This window comes from Neophocaena asiaeorientalis, unplaced genomic scaffold (genome assembly GCF_003031525.2).
Source record: "Neophocaena asiaeorientalis asiaeorientalis breed wild unplaced genomic scaffold, Neophocaena_asiaeorientalis_V1.1 scaffold149, whole genome shotgun sequence".
NCBI lineage: Eukaryota > Metazoa > Chordata > Mammalia > Artiodactyla > Phocoenidae > Neophocaena > Neophocaena asiaeorientalis.
In genome coordinates this window covers 2,365,652-2,382,531 of record NW_020174442.1, presented here as the reverse complement: position 1 = coordinate 2,382,531, position 16,880 = coordinate 2,365,652, and the positions used below count along the sequence as shown (strand labels likewise).

The following is a 16,880-nucleotide window of genomic DNA, read 5'->3' as shown; positions in this document are numbered from 1 at the left end:
CTCAACCACTGCGCCACCAGGGAAGCCCACCAGTGCTTCAGTTATTTAAGGTTCTGTAAAGTTTTGTGTATTGACATTACTCTTCTCTAAACCTTTCTGACTATCCAGATCTAGAAAGTTCTCTCCAGACTGTTGCCGGATATGTATTCAGTTAATACTCTCACCAAGGCAGTGTACATTGCAGTCATTCTTTCTGCTCAGCCTAACATTTTTCCTCCTTCTGGCTAGGAGTATTAGCAGTAATAACCCTCCACGTCTCTGGCCTAGTAATTTAGGTGCTCATCCTCACTCATAACCTTTCTTTATTAAAATGAGTTTTGTTACCTAAAATACTCTGCGATATAACTCAAATCTTAGGAGATAAAATGGGTTGGATTGGTTTGGGTTTAGGCAAGTTTGATTTACACCTTGAAGTGTGTCTAAGTAATGGTGAAACAAATGGGACACATATCAACCACGTGCAGTATGTAAAGAGGAAAATCAGCTAAGGGTAAATAGTGTTAATTTGAAGTGATTATTTGTGAATAATAATTCTTTAGTCCAATATATTTTCTAGTATCTGTCAAATTTGTAATATATCTGCAAGCATCCTTATTTTTCAAGTGTTCGTGATAAGAATGATGGTGTACTCAAGGTGTACTAAAAACACCGAAAATAGCTCTAAGTGCCACACTCAACTTCTAAAGTAACTGCTATGGGTTGCTATGAAATTAGCAAAACATTGTTAGATCCGAGGCAGCAATGACATCATAATTAGACTAGTAGACTAGTGAAGTTCTAGATGAGAATTCCTGTCACTACTGGCAGTGATGGCTTCAGGCAAAGACACTTGTCCTATCTTACCTAAACTCACCAACAGCTGTTCTAATGAGAATTCATATAAGCCTGCTATTAAGTGAGGACTTAAGGGTTCTGGGTTTTGGGGTGGTTTCTTTGTTTGTTTTTTGTTCCTTTGTCTTCAGTCTGGGAGCTACATAGATGAGGACGCTAATTCTGTGCTTCCCCTTGGCATCTATATAGAAAGCTTTATGTTCCAGAACAAAACAGTGTGTGTGCAGAGAAAGCAAGTCTGACCTGAGTGTAGGGCATGTACTAAATTCAGAAGCTAAATTAGTTACTGGTTTTTGTGAGTGGCCAGTGATTCCTTTAGGTCAATGAGTAGGCCTGAGGTAGGTCATGGTGTGCTGTCTTCCCTCATAAAGTCAGGCCAAAATGAACACATGAGCAAATTGTAAAGGACAGCGTGCAGTTAGAGCTACAGGTACCCAACCCAGACTCTTGATCTTGGTGATACTCGGGGATTTAATGGGTTGGTTATCTACCAGGTGAGCCTCAAACAGTGACACAGCTCTGTGCTGCATCTGCGAGGGTCCAAACCTCACAGACACAACTGCTTCCATTCCATAAAATGAAGCTAAAATAATTGAATTTAGCTCACAATATATCCTTTCTTCTTGCTTTTTCCTAATCTTCAGGTGTGGTGAGATTCATTTGCCACGGTTTTCATTAAAGCACGGGATGATCCCAAGACGTTATGTAATGCCTTGGAAACAGAACATGAAATTCAGGAACGTGAATCTGAAGGTATTTTCCTATAGGTATTTATAATAAAAAACTTATACTATTTAACATATCTGTGAATAGACATATATAACTCTACAAAAGCTGCTTTGAAATTTATTTTTCATTTTTTCAGCTTTATTGAGGAATAATAGACAAATATGATTGTGTACCTTTAAAGTATACAACGTGATGCTTTGCTATATACATTGTGGAGTGATTACCAAGGTCAAGATAACACATTCATCACTTTACATTGTTGACTCTTTTTTTCTTGCAGTGAGAGTGCTTCAGGTCTACTCTCAGCAGCTTTCAAGTATATAATACCGTATTATTAACTATAGTCACTGTGCTGAACATTAGACCCTTAGAACTTATTCTTCTTAAAACTGAAAATTTGTACCCTTTGTCTCATTTCTTCCTCCTCCCAGGCCCCGACAACCACCATTCTGTTCTGACAAAAACTATTTGATGCACCTTCACATAAACTTGCAAACAAAAGTTAAATAGCAATATCTATTCAAATAACCCAATTACAAACTTAAAATAGATAAACCAAAAGATTTCATAAACGTGTCTACCTTTTTCTCTACATAATGGCAACTCACAGCTGTTAAGTTCATCAGAAGTAGGTGCCATTAACATTAAAGCTACAGTACAGAGCATGTATTTTTTTTTAATTGAAGTATAGTTGATTTACAATGTGTTAATTTCTGCTGTACAGCAAAGTGATTCAGTTATACATATATATATATGTATATTTTATATTCTTTTCCATTGTGGTTTATCACAGGATATTGAATATAGTTCCCTGTGCTATACGGTAGGACCGTGTTTATCAATTCTATATGTAATAGTTTGTATCTGCTAACCCCAAACTCCCAATCCAACTCTCCCCCCTCCACCCTCCCCCTTGGCAACCACAAGTCTGTTCTTCACAGAGCGTGTATTTGTACAGTTGTATTGTACACTCAGGTTGAGAGCTATGGGAACGGTTTGGCTAGATTTACAGATAAGACTCCTTGCCCACTCAATGCTCTGATTCAGTAGTCAGTAGTTTCAAAACATTTTCCAAATTCAGATTGATTGACCATTCACTTGTGAAAAGGTAAGTTGTTTCTTTAAAGGAGATTATAATATTTTGTAAGAATCAGACAATAAGAGGAGATTTCATGTTAGGATTCCTAGGAAGAAATGTGTTTATATAACTAATTTCCAAATTTCTAAAGGATAAGGAATTAATGTTGAGTAAGAATGTACTTTGTGAAGACAGAGAGATTATAAAATATGAATATTATATGATATACAAAATATAAAAATATGGCTCAATTATTTTCTTATAAAATGCATACATACAATGTAAGAAATGAGGCTGCCATTTGCCTTGAGACGATTATTTTATATGTACTTTTATCTGATATTTTGAAAACAAATATGAAACTAAGGAAATCACGATTCAAATACCAGACTTAAACATCAAATTTGTATGGTTATTAAGACTTTCTAATATCTTAATATTGGGCTGTATTTCATGTAACTTAGTGGCTTATCAAGTCATTTTCAATGTCCTAAGTAGCTTTAGCATGGTGACAATATTAGTACTGACTTTATATTTTTCATTTACTAGAACTATAGGGTATAAACTTTGAGTTGAAGTCAATAATGAAGAACTGTTTTGAATGCATCAAAACATTTCTGTTAGTCTTGCCCTTACTCTTTAGAGCTATAAGTCAGCATAATTCTTTCATTGTTATTTCACTTCTCGGATTTAGTGGACAGTGTTCCTAACAATGTAAAAAATATAATTAGCGACTGGTGTATGGAATATTCTACCTCACAGAGTAAAAGTGAAAATTAAATGAGAATTACAATGAAGTGAATGTGCACTGAATAAATGCCAGCTATGCTTTCTTTTCATTTTACCATTTTTCCTGATGATATAGCTCTTTAACAACATGAGAACACAGCATAGGAGAGAGGGAGCTGCACCCCAAGGCCAGGCCAGACTGCTGTTCAGCAGTATCAAAGAATCAGAAATAGATGTACAACTAAGATAATCTTAAGTAGCTGTTATCTACCCAGCAGCAGGGTGCAGCAGCAGCTGCGTACTGTGTAGCTCTCTTCCTTAGTAGTTGGCGAAAGTTTTTTCATTCACGTAGAATGTTTTATTCAACACTCAAAGAATCCTTTAATGATTCCCATTTTATGTCTGAGGAAACTGAGTCTCATGGTAGGTCAATGACTTGTACAAGAACACAAAAGTAGTGAAGCTAAAAGTCAGTGATCTGACTCCAAGTTTATAGTCTGCAGCCCACACCACTGGCTCTTCCTGTTGGTCGGAAGACACCAGTGAGAGAGCACTGCTTTTGAAAAAGGGATATTGCTCTGCCCACTAGACCTTCCTTCTCAACAGGAACAGTTAGAAAAACTGTTGGGCAACTTCCATCTTAATCTAATAAAGTGGGGTTTTTAAAAAATTAATTTATTTATTTTTCTCTGCGTTGGGTCCTCGTCATCGCACGAGGGTCCTCTCCATTTGCAGCAAGCGAATGGGGGCCAATCTTTGCTGTGGTGCGCGGGCTTCTCATTGCGGTGGCTTCTCTTGTTGCGGAGCATGGGCTCTAAGCGCGCGGGCCTCAGCAGTTGTGGCACGCGGGCTCAGTAGTTGTGGTGCGCAGGCTCAGTAGTTGTGGTGCACAGATCCAGTTGCTCCACGGCATGTGGGATCTTCCTGGACCAGGGATTGAACCCATGTCCCCTGCATTGGCAGGTGGATTCTTAACCACTGCGCCAGCAGGGAAGTCCCTAATAAGGTGATTTTTGGTGTGATATACAGCATATTTTTTTTCTTTTAGCATGCAGAAGCATGTGGGATCCATGCCGGCCCTTTGGAAGACTCTCTGTTTTTGAATCACAGTGAAAGGCTTTGCCATGGGGAAGATCGTAAAGTTGTCTTGAAGAAAGTCCCACCAGAAATAAAAATTGCAGATATGCCTCTGCATTCACCTCTCTCCAGGTACCAAAGCACTGTGATTTCCCATGGCTTCAGGAGGCGACTGGTCTGATGAAAGAAGAATAAAATGATAAAGTATTTCAGTCTCTCCCTCTCTCTCTCTCCCATAATGTTTAAGCTCTTGTACATTTGTATCTTGCCTATAGGTTCAATTTGTTCAAAGGCTATAAGTCAACTGCATACTCTTTAAATTATACTAGCTTAGAAAGGAAATAGGCTGTGAGAATATCTGAGATGACGTGGGGGAACAAGGAAAACTGTCTCACTGAAATTAATTTCACACCAAGTAGTTAAGAAACAGCAGACGGATTCAGTCCTACCATCTAACCTTACCACACTCCTCTACCTTTCTCTCCTTCTCATTCCACCCTTATTATTCATCCCCTCCAAAACTCAGTGTCAAGAAAGCCAAACTGAAATAGAGTTGCAGGATGTGGAATGCTTTTTGCTTCTTTTCTGACTGCTCCAACACCCTTCCTTCTGCTCCACTGCACCAACACCCCCCCCAAGGCTATAGAGACCGGCAGCTAATCAGCATGGTTATTAGAAGTGTTAGTAGACAACTCTGATACGTCATACAATTTTAGCTGAGACACATGTCTCCATATTGGTTCAGTGTATCCAAGTGTCAGTTTCCTATAGTGAAGGATTGATTCACGTAACTTAAGACATAATAATCACTGTATGCAAAAATGATGCACCACTGTGGAAGACAGTATGGTGGCTTCTCAAACAGTTACACTCAGAATTACCTTATGATCCAGCAATTTCACTTCTAGGTATATGCCCAGAAGAATTGAAAGCAGAGATTTGAACAGATATTTGTACACCAATGTTCATAGCAGCATTATTTATAATATCCAAAAGGTGGAAACAAGTCAAATGTCCATCAACGGATGAATGGATTGTTGGGGAGGAAGAAATTTTCCTCTACCCTTCTAGGTTCTTCTGACTGGCTTAAGAATTGAATTGACATGAGACAGATTAACAGGAGAAAGTCAAACAAAAGTTAAATAACATGTATACATGGGAGAGGCCCAGGAAAACTGAGTAACTCACCCAAATGACTGAAACCCTCACTTTGTTTTTAAATTGTATTTATTTATTTATGGCTGCGTTGGGTCTTCCTTGCTGTACGTGGGCTTTTCTCTAGTTGTGGTGAGCGGGGGCTACTGTTTGTTGCGGTGTGCGGGCTTCTCATTGCAATGGCTTCTCATTGCAGAGCAAGGGCTCTAGGAGCACGGGCTCAGTAGTTGTGACACACAGGCTCAGTAGTTGTGGCGCACGGGCTTAGTTGCTCTGCGGCACGTGGGATCTTCCTGGACCAGGGCTCGAACCTGTCTCCCCTGCATTGGCAGGTGGATTCCCAACCACTGAGCCATCAGGGAAGTCCCTGAAACCCTCACTTTAAATACCACCTTCAGCTAAAGACAGAAGAGGATTTGGAAATAGTGATTTGGGACTTCAAAGGGAGGAAGGCAATGGACATGGAGATGGAAAAGTAAAAGTTTGGTAAATGTTTGCTGGGCCTGCAGAGACAGTGGGACACAGGGTGGCCTGTGATCTCTAAGAGTTTCCCCCACCACATCTAGCTCATGTTCTTTGCAGACATCTCTGATGATAGCTCTATTCCTGTAATCGGCCCTCTATCTAAATTCCTTTAGGCACTTAGGGGGAAGGTCAAAAGTTCTTCCTGAGTCTTCTGGGCCTTGATTGTTTTCAGCTTGAAATAATCCGCATGCCAGAGACATTTTAGGGTGGCAAATTTTGTTTCCCTACAGATAAACAAAATATGGTATATGAATGTAATGGAATGGATTATTAGTCAGCCATAAAATGAAGTTCTGTTACATGTTCTAACATGGGGAACCTTGACAACAGGCTAAGTGAATAAATAAGACATAAAAAGACAAATACTGTGTGATTTCACTTATATGAGATACCTAGAGTAGTCAAATTCTTAGAGATAGAAAATAGAATGGTAGTTAGTTACCAAGGGCTACAGAAGAGGGGAGAATGGGGAGTTATCATTTAAAGGGTACAGAGTTTCAGTTTGACATGAAAAGTTCTGTAGATGGATGGTTACACAACAGGGTGAATGTATTTAATGCCACTGAATTGTACACTCAAAAAGGGTAAAAATCATTAATTTTATGTCATATATATTTTACCAGAATTTCTTTTTTTAAAAAGACCATAGTGGGTCTAAGCTATGCTTCATTCAGCCAAGTGTTCATATCTGATAACAGCACCAAGGAAACTATTACAAAAAAAGATAGAGCTGTGCATCTAATAACAACTTAAAAATCAGTAAAGAAAGCATAAATAAATTATTAAGGAAGGTAATTTAAGTGATACTGAACTGAAGTTGGGTCCAGTTGACAATTGACTGACACTGGGTTGTGGTGAAGGAAAATACAGCATTTATTGTAGGCACCAAGCAAGGAGAATGGGCAGCTAGCTCATGCTCAAAAGAACCAAACTCCCCAATAGCTTTCAGGGAAAGGTTTTTAAAGGCAACATTCAGGGTGAGGGTTGCAGTGGGTATGACTTTCTTCTGATTGGTTGGTGGTTGCTAACAGAGTGTTGTTTCAGGAATCTTATTCACCAACCTGGTTCCAACCAGTATGGGGTCTCTGTGCTTGTGGTCAGCATGTAGTCACCATCCTCAGCCTGGGTGGGAGTCTTTGTCCCTGCAGAACAACCCAAAGATATGTGTCAGATTGTTGTATATATCCCTTGAGGAAGAACTAGGACTCTGTTTTACTGCTGAACTATAGTTTCTTGACTGCTTTTCCTGTGCTTCTGCATTCCCTCACTTCCCTAATTAATAACTGCTTGTGCCTGCTCTTTGGAACTTTGGGAAGGCCTAGGAGACCAAAGCCTTTTTCTACAAACAAGAAATGGGAGACACAGAGGGGCTTTTGTACCTAGGAAGGCTCTGCAGGGTCCTGCTTGGTTTCAGCTTCAGGTCTTCTCAGCTTGTCTCTCCCAGTGTGGAACCGCCACCTTATGATCTGGGACAAGGAGAATTAGGGCCCCAGTATTCTCAGAGCCTCTACGCCCAAGGCAGAGCTTCCATCCCATGAATTGGGGCTCAGCAGAAAAAAAAAGGAGTCCCCCACCTTTTGGCCACACTTGCATAGAACTTAGCTTCAGAAACAGGTAGCTGGGGTCAGGATGAGAAATGCTGATATCCTGCCCTGCCTAGGAAGACAGCCCTCTACCTGGGATCTGTGCGGAGAGGAACCCTGTGCTCTTGGCTGCACCACTCTGTAGTAGAGTTTCCACTATGGTGAGCTGGGAGGGGAGAGGGGAGAAGTGGGTCCTGGATCAAACACCTCAGGGTTCACTGAGCTTTAGGAGATTTCATTAAATAAATATTTCTTCATTTGCTGTATGCACCCAGGACCATGTCCAGAGACTTTAAATGGCTGTCCTTTTATAATTATTACTGATTTTTTTTTGGTAGTGAGTCTGAAGAGCTCCTCACATTGTCATGCTGGAAGTGAAACTCTAGCCTTTTAAAAATTGTTCTAAGGAATCCCGTAGTCCTTTAGATCCAAGTTCTCAAGAGAACATAAAGCCCAGTCCGAAGAACTAGAAGAGATACTAGAATATATCTGTCTTGGACTTCCCTGGTGGACAGTGCTTAAGAATTCGCCTGCCAATGCAGGGGACACAGGTTCGATCTCTGGTCCGGGAAGATCCCACATGCCGTGGAGCAACTGAGCCCGTGTGCCATAAGTACTGAGCTTGCACAGTAGAGCCCATGAGCCATAACTACTGAGCCTGCATGCCACAACTACTGAAATCCACGTACTAGAGCCCATGCTCTGCAACAAGAGAAGCCATTGCAATGAGAAGCCTGTGCACCACAACGAAGAGTAGCCCCCACTCACCACAACTAGAGAAAGCCCGCAGGCAGCAACGAAGACCCAACACAGCCAAAAATAAATAAGCAAATAAATTGAAAACAGAAACAAATCAAAAAGAATATATCTGTCTCCTCAACTGACAAGTACTAGAGCCTAAATAAAGGTATGTGAGGAAGAAAACTGTGAAATATAATTTATATAATTATGTCATTCTACCCACACTTCAGTCCAAACTTGAGAAATTGCCAGGCAGACAATTTATACATCTAATTTAAGAAAAAAAGAAAAAAGCAGTTCTGAATTTTAAAAGCTATTTAGGATAAATTGAAGATTTTTGCTTCCTATAATTTCCTACTTTGCCTCTAAAATAGACCTGAGCCAACTAATCCACTTCTTCTCAAGAGTAAGCATTGACAGGACTATGTTCCTGTCAAGTATTTCTCCATTATTTTCTCTTCCATTGAAAACAAAAGAAAATTTGGCTGGTGGTGGGATAATTATCAGCAAGATCTTTAAGTTAAAATTCGAGATACTTCTCTGTGTTTATACCACTCAACTAGAATTTAAAATCCAAGGTGACACCTGAGGCTCAATTTCACAGCAATGAGGAATAGGAATGCTGCAGGACATCCTGAAGAGGTTCACCTCTCTATGAAACGGTGCCTAGAACTGCAGAAGCTCATTTGAGTAGGGTCTTTGTACATCTCTAGGAATAAACCAAAAAAAAAAAACCTTCAACAAAAGGGTTGCACTGAGCAATGTACAGTGCTTGGTTCTTGCCTCATGAAAACACCTGAGTATATTGTTCTCATCCAATTGTGCTAATTGTGAGGTCTGGCCCAGTGACAGTCTCCTCACCCTATGGTATCAATTATTCTGTCCTACTTAATTTTCTCTAATTTTGTGTGACCCCTAGGTTATGTCCCAGGAAATGATTCTCTTTCAGATTATTCCTCATCTAATGTCACTCTCTTAGATGTAAATTCTAATTTGTACCTTTGGCTTCCTCCTTTCAAAACTCCCCATTCCACTGTGGTTCAGTTTAAGACTGTAAATTTCCTTGCATCTTGGCCCAGGTGGGTTAGTCCCAGTGACTGGGAAATCTCTGGGATTTCCAGGGTCAAAAATGCCAATGGATATATTTTTCACATACTGAGAATATAGGTGATCATATTTGGCCTTTACTGATTAGCTTCTGTCAGCCTGAGGCGCCACCAAGAGCAGGTGGATAGGTGTACCCCACACAGGGGCGTCTGGCAGAGAAGGTGAGCAGCGGCTAGAATGGAGCCAGCACTACACTCCCCAAGCTGTGTGCATCTCAGTGCATAACTGGGACCCCAGCAACATGGGGACCAGTACAAAAGTCTTCACTGAAACTTCTCTGGCTTTTATGTGATTTACCAATAAAAGCCTTGCTGTCAGAAAACATCTTTCTTCTTTTAAGAATGTGACCAAAACAGTGACCATTGCTGAAGTACCAGCAGCCAAGATGAAGTTCAATCCCTCTGTGGCTTCTGATCAAAGCAAGAACCAGAAAAGGCACATCAATGTACCTTCCCACATTCACAGGAAGATTATGTCTTCCCCCTCTTTCCAAAGAGCTGAGACAGAAGTACAGTATTCGATCCATGCATATCCAAAAGGATGAGGAAGTTCAGATTACGCGAGGGCACTGCAAAGGGCAGCAAATTGGCAATGTAGCCCAGGCTTACGGGAAGAAGTATGTCATCTATACTGACTGAGTGCAGCGAGAGGAGGCTAATGGCACGACTGTCCGTGTGGGCATTCGCCCCCGCGAGGTGCTTGTCACTAGACTAAAACTGGACAAAAACCACAAAAAGATCCTTGAATGTAAAGTCAAATCTCTCCAGGTAGGAAAGGAAAAGGGCAGACATAAGAAAGAAACAATTGAGAAGATGCAGGAATAAAGTAATCTTATATATAACTTTCATTAAAAACTGTTAAAATGAAAAAAAGGAGAATGTAGCAAAATGTGTGTGATAGAACACTAGATGAAAAGTCAAGGTGTACCCAGTGTGAATAAAAAGAATGCATATGACCATAAAACAATGCTGGAAGCCAGTGCATCAAAATGTTTACAATATTAGTTTCGGATGGTGGAGTTATAAATGATTCTTATTTACATCCTCGTATCTTTGTAAATTACAGCAAACGTATTTTTCTCCACACGTGTGGAAAGCACTCCTCTCTGTTCTGCTGTCAGAGTTTTATATCCAACATAACTATCAACTCTTCTATGAAACCTATTTCATATCCTATTTTCTCCTGTACCAGTTCTCTCCACCTTAACCTTTTCCAAGTTGGTTCTCTGCCTAAGACTTCTCCTTCTTGGCCAGAAGAGGTCTCTGCTGCGTCACTCAAAAAAAGACAAAGCTTTTTTTTCTTTTTTAAAAAATGTTTTGTTGGTTTGCGCTTTTTTAAAAAGGTAAAAATTCTTCAGTGCCTCTGAAACTAACAAAATTTTCAAAGAGAGCATTTTATCAACAAAGGGGAGCTTAAACCCTTTGGGTACCGTCATCAGTGCCTTGCATTTTACTGAGCCACAGAGCAATTTCATCTGATATGTAAAAATTTGAAAACTAAAAAAGAGAAAACAAGGGAGAACACATTTAAACAGGAAAACATATCTTTTCTAGGGACAAATTAAAAGCCATCAGTAAAGCACTTCCGAGAGCATGGACTTCAGTTAGCCTGACCTGGCTTTGAATTCTGACTTCACTACTAACTGTGTGGCTTCAAGCAGCTCCACGCACCATATTCCTCTCTCTGTTTGTCATCTGGAAAATGAGGCTACAGATAGCTCATTCATAGAGTTGTAAATAGTCTGTTAGGAAACAGGAAAGCGCTTAGCGTGACACTAAATAACGATGTTTAGATTCTTATTAGGCCTGTGGACAGACATATGGATTGGGTTGGGAGTTAAATTTTAGCCATACCATGGCTAACTCAGTTGCAAAGTAGCTTTTTCCCGAGAGGAAGAATATAGGAATAGCAGGAAATAGGAAATCCCCTCAAATGGGAAGAGGAACGCTTTTCATCAACCATCTTTGCTTCAAATATCACCACTAAGAAAAAAAACCAAAAATTCATATCTCTAATTTCTTTTAGGGGCTAGGCTAGAATTTCTGTTCCAAGCTGCATCTTTCAAATAATTGTCTCACCAGGAGCCTCACATTCATCAGATGAGCTCCTCATCTTCCCCACTCTTCTTTTCAGGCCTACTGTTTTCTCCTGACTTAACTATTTGCACAAGTTATCTAACATTGGTAAATACCATCACCTAATAATGTCCTATGTTCTGGGTTCTCTGGGTCTCAGAAATCACATTAGATCCCATCTGCTCCCCTTTCCCCTTCCCCACAAAGCCATTCAATCATACCTGTTCCTTGTAGGTAGATGGTAGTATCTTTAAAAGCTGTCTCCTCTTTCATTGCCCGTGAAGAGCTACTCTCCTCCTTGAACCACATTTCTTATGGTTCTGAGATGGGGCCCCCAGATTTGCATTTTTTTTTGTTTTTTTTTTTGCGGTACGCGGGCCCCTCACCGCTGCGGCCTCTCCCGTCGCGGAGCACAGGCTCCGGACGCGCAGGCCCAGGGGCCACGGCTCACAGGCCCAGCCGCTCCGCAGCACGCGGGATCCTCCCGGTCCGGGACACGAACCCGCATCCCCTGCATCGGCAGGCGGACTCCCAACCACTGCGCCACCAGGGAAGCCCCAGATTTGCATTTTTAACAAGCTTCCAGGTGAGGCTTATGTGTGGACCACACTCTAAGTACTGTCAACAGGTCTAGGAAGTGCCGCTATGCAAGAAGCATATATAGAACTTCCTTAAACATTATAGTTTGTCCAAAGGTAATCAAAGCCACAGCCCATGTAGCTGATACAGATTAAAGAATTTGGATCACAGGTAAATGGTTTTCACCACCTATAAGCCGCTTTGGTGCTGCTGCTATTTCATCAATTCAGGCTGTTCCTTTTTATTGCTGAATAGTATTTCATTGTATGAATGTACCACAATTTATTTGTTTATTTATTTATTGGCTGCATTGGGTTTTCGTTGCTGCGCAGGGGCTTTCTCTAGTTGTGGTGAGCAAGGGTTACTCTTGGTTGAGGTGAGCGGGCTTCTCATTGCGGTGGCTTCTCTTGTTGCAGAGCACGGGCTCTAGGCATGTGGGCTTCAGTAGTTGGGGCTCACGGGCTCAGTAGTTGTGGCTCACAGGCTCTAGAGCGCAGGTTCAATAGTTGTGACACACAGGCTTAGTTGCTCCACAGCGTGTGGGATCTTCCTGGACCAGGGATCGAACCTGTGTCCCCTGCGTTGGCAGGTGGATTCTTAACCACTGCACCACCAGGGAAGTCCCCACAATTTGTTTATTCATTCACTCATTGAAGCTCATTTGCCTTTTGTGTTAGAGGTCCCCAAGACCACTTCCAGTTTCAATAATTCACTAGGAGGACACACAAGACTCAGCATGTAGTCATACTCGTGGCTATGATTTATTACAACAAATGGATATGTTACCAGATCAAACTTGGATCCACTTGCTGGCCAATCTACTGACACTGGGTTGTGGTGAAGGAAAGTGCAGGGTTTACTGCAGGCCAACCAAAGAGTTCAGGCAGCTGGTGTTTAAAAGTCCCAAACTCCTTGAAGGCTTTCAGGGAAAGGTTTTTAAAGACAGGGTGAGGGCCAGGGTCGTGGGGTGTGTGATCAGTTTGCTGACATTCTTCTGATTGTTTCATGGTGAGGTAACGGAGTCAACATCATCAACATTCTGGTTCCAACAGGTCTGGGGTCTACATGCTTGTGGGCAGCACACAATTAATTTCTTTCACCTGGTGGAGGTTTCAGGCTCTGCAAAACAGCTCAAAGGACACGGCTCAGAATATTATCTATAGCCCTTGCCCTTGGTTTAATGGCTAAAATATTATTGTTTTTTCTTGCTTGACTCTTTTCCTTTCTTTCTGCATTTTCTCACTTCTCTGGTTAAATTTACTCTTTAGAATTTGGGGAAGGCCTAAGAGGCTAAAGTTTTTCTACAGACAAGAGGAAGGCAGGGGGCATGTCGGGGTGGGCGGGTTCTGTTCTGGAAGGGCCCCCTAGGGTTCTCCTCCGTTACAGATACAGAGCAAAATCAGCAAAGGAAAAAGGCACATGAAGTCCAAGGGACAGAGAGCACTAATTTCCAAGAGTCCTCTTTCAGTGGGAGTCGAACAGGGCAGACAGACTTAATTCCCCCAACAATGAGCTGTGACAACTCTGTTTTTAATTTGATCAGGAAACGCAACTTGTTCATCCTTTGGTCTTTCTGGAGATTTAAGAGAATACTTTGCAGGTACAGCAAGGTTCATTGTCATCCAGGTATTGCAAGACAAAAGTCATGTTTGCATTACAGTGTTCTCAAGCAATCGCAGGTGCATTTTATCCTAAGTGATTACTAGATGATCAGCCCTCGACTGATGCTACCTTCCAGAAGAGAGCTAAGCTTTAGAGAGTCAACGAAGTCAGGGTGGTTTCTAGGAGGATGCAGATCTGAGCGACGGGTACGATGTGAACCAATGAGAACTAGAAAGGACTTTCCACACATGGGAAAAGCATAAATAGAGGAAACGAGGAAGGGAAAAGCCACTGCATTTACAGAATGGTGAGAATATCCTGGGCAGAGAAAAGTTTCCTGGTGGGAAATAAAAGAAGGTAATCTTAGGAAAAGGGATCCAGCTCATCGAGGACTTTCAATCCCCAAATTAGTGATCGAAATAGATTACTATATAGAGAGTTATGTTAATGATCATGACAGAGTTTGAGAAAAATTAATCTGGCAACACTTCAAAGGATGGATTGGAGATTAAGCGATGAATAAACTTGTTTGAAAATAAACCCAGGTGAGAAGCCCGGATTAGGATCAAAGACATGTGGATGGGGAACAGAGGGCTCCCTCGAGACAGTTTATATTGGGGTGAATGAAGCACACAAGCAAGGCTTGAGCACATGGAAATAAGGTCAACCTATCCTGGAGAGGAGTTTAGTTGCACTTGGTAAGTTACCTTTATAAATGAGGTCAGTAAGGCACTATAGAGCCTTTTTTTTTTTTTTTTTTGGCTGAGGCTGCTTGTGGGATCTTAGTTCCCTGACCAGGGATTGAACCCCGGCCCTCGGCAGTGAAAGCGCAGAGCCCTAACCACTGGACAGCCAGGGAATTACCTATTAGAGCCATTTTAACCTCCAAGAAAAGGTATAAAACACTTTCTACTAGAAAGACAGATGATAATGCGGAGGGGGAAAAATCAATGTGTGGTATAGGAGTAGCAAGAGGTGCAGTGTTTTTTTTATCGTGAAGTATTTTAAGAAAGCCATTTAGTGTGACTAATCTGTTTTCCCTTTCAAAGGTAGTTCATTTCAGTATAGCCTAATTAGGAAGGAATAAATAAGGCACCCGAGGTCAAGATTGGACCTGCTTTGTTAACTTATAAAAATTCAAGAAAGCAGTAATATCTAAGAGCTCATACATTCATATCTGAGATCGGATACATTCGGAATGAGCTATGAGCTGATGTGGGGCTGTATATTTTTAACAAAAGCTGAAATGACATTTTAAAAAAATTTTATTGAAGTATAGTTGATTTACAATGTTGTGTTAATTTCTGCTATACAGCAAAGTGATTCAGTTATACATATATACACATCCTTTTTCATATTCTTTTCCATTATGGTTTATCACAGGATATTGAATACAGTTCCCTGTGTTATACAGTAGGGCCTTGTTGTTTATCCATCCTCTATACAATAGTTTGCATCTGCTAACCCCAAGCTCCCAATCCATCCCACTCCCTCCCCGCTCCTCCTTGGCAACCACAAGTCTGTTCACTATGTCTGTGAGTCTGTTTCTGTTTTGTAAATAAGTTCATTTGTGTCATACTTTAGATTCCACATATAAGTGATATCATATGGTATTTGTCATTCTTTTCCTGACTTTGCTTAGTATGATAATCTCTAGGTCCATCCATATTGCTGAAAATGGCATTTCCTTCTTTTTTATGACTAAGTAGTAAGGAATAACATTTCTAATCATGTCACCAACTCAAATTTTCTCAGTGCAAAAACAACATTAACATGCTTTGAAGACGTACAGTGTCTTGAGGAAGTGGTAGAGTAAAAGCCAGCTGCTGCCTGTGTCATGCTGCTCTGTCAGATTCACAAGCTCAGTTTCTCCCTTCCTCTCCTCCTTCACCCCATTCCCCTGGCAATGGCCTTCCTTCTGCACTTCAAACATGCTAAGTTAGTCCCCATCTCAGAACTACCTGCAGTTTTCCTACCAAGATTTTCCCGTGGCTGCCTCCTTCTCATCGTTCAGTTTTGTTTGTTTTTTAAAATAAATTTATTTATTTTTGGCTGCGTTGGGTCTTCGTTGCTGCGCGTGGGCTTCTCCCTAGTTGCGGAGAGCGGGGGCTACTCTTGGTTGCGATGCATGGGCTTCTCATTGCGGTGACTTCTCTTGTTGCGGGGCGCAGGCTCTAGGCGCGTGGGCTCAGTAGTTGTGGGTTGTGGGCTCAGTAGTTGTGGCTCACAGGCTCTAGAGCGCAGGCTCAGTAGTTGTGGCACATGGGTTTAGCTGCTCCGCAGCATGTGGGATCTTCCCGGACCAGGGCTCGAAGCCGTGTCCCCTGCATTGGCAGGCAGATTCTTAACCACTACGCCACCAGGGAAGCCCCATCATTCAGTTTTTAAACGGTATCCTCTCCTCAGGGAGGGATAGCAGATGCTGTTGGGAGCCCTGCCCATAGGCTCTTCACAGGCTGTGCATTCATCCCCCAGATGCTGTGGGTATTGGCTGCTCATGACTCAGGCCTTTGTCCTTTTATGGGGAATTGCTCTTGGCCCGCAGGAGCCTCCTCACCTGGCAGTGGTCCCGGAGATAATGGTGGTAAGTTACCTCCCCCACCCAGGGGAGGGCGGTGGACAAAGGCTAAGTGATGAAATGATGTAGCAGCCTCCTCACCTCTGGGTGGCACAACTTCTGTGGTGCAATTCACGATTCAGGGCTTCCCATGGGATCAGGCTGAGACTAGACTCTTCCTAAAGCCATATCTTTGCTGAACTTCATCCCCTGCTGTCCCCTACTTTTTTCACCTAATAGGTTTCTCTTTAAGATCATTTAAGCAGGAATTCCTATCTTAGGTTCTGTTCACAAGAAAGACAGCTGGTGAGAGAAGTGGTCCTAGGAAGCCAACTGGATCTAGATTTGGCGTTGGATAACTCGTCCACTAGATGGCAATGAGAACCCTGTCGTTGGTAGTGAGTGAACTATTGTTAGTGCTTGATTTGCTGTAGGGGTGCAGTTGCTAAGATTTTCACCTGCAGAGAACTAGGACAAAATATAGGTAGAAGAAGCTGCATTAAATTGTGCAA

The 16,880-nt window shown here is 41.7% G+C and overlaps 1 protein-coding gene and 1 pseudogene across 1 annotated transcript; both read left to right on the top strand.

Moving 5' to 3' along the window:
* Positions 1–809: 809 nt before the first annotated feature.
* Positions 810–4,625, top strand: SPMIP10 (sperm microtubule inner protein 10). The gene is made up of 3 exons (XM_024757143.1): positions 810–895; positions 1,476–1,584; positions 4,416–4,625. Exons 1-3 carry the CDS (start codon positions 810–812, stop codon positions 4,623–4,625), a joined length of 405 nt encoding a protein of 134 aa, XP_024612911.1.
* A 5,315-nt stretch (positions 4,626–9,940) lies between these two features.
* On the top strand, positions 9,941–10,379 carry LOC112407757 (60S ribosomal protein L26 pseudogene; annotated as a pseudogene).
* Positions 10,380–16,880: the final 6,501 nt, after the last annotated feature.

Bases quoted from the DNA above. Each gene is read 5' to 3' on its own strand.
- SPMIP10 (XM_024757143.1), top strand. From the start codon at position 810: ATGGCTTCAGGCAAAGACACTTGTCCTATCTTACCTAAACTCACCAAC. The intron at 896-1,475 runs GTGAGGACTTAA...CCTAATCTTCAG, and splicing joins TCATATAAGCCTGCTATTAA to GTGTGGTGAGATTCATTTGC. The intron at 1,585-4,415 runs GTATTTTCCTAT...TTTTTCTTTTAG, and splicing joins TCAGGAACGTGAATCTGAAG to CATGCAGAAGCATGTGGGAT.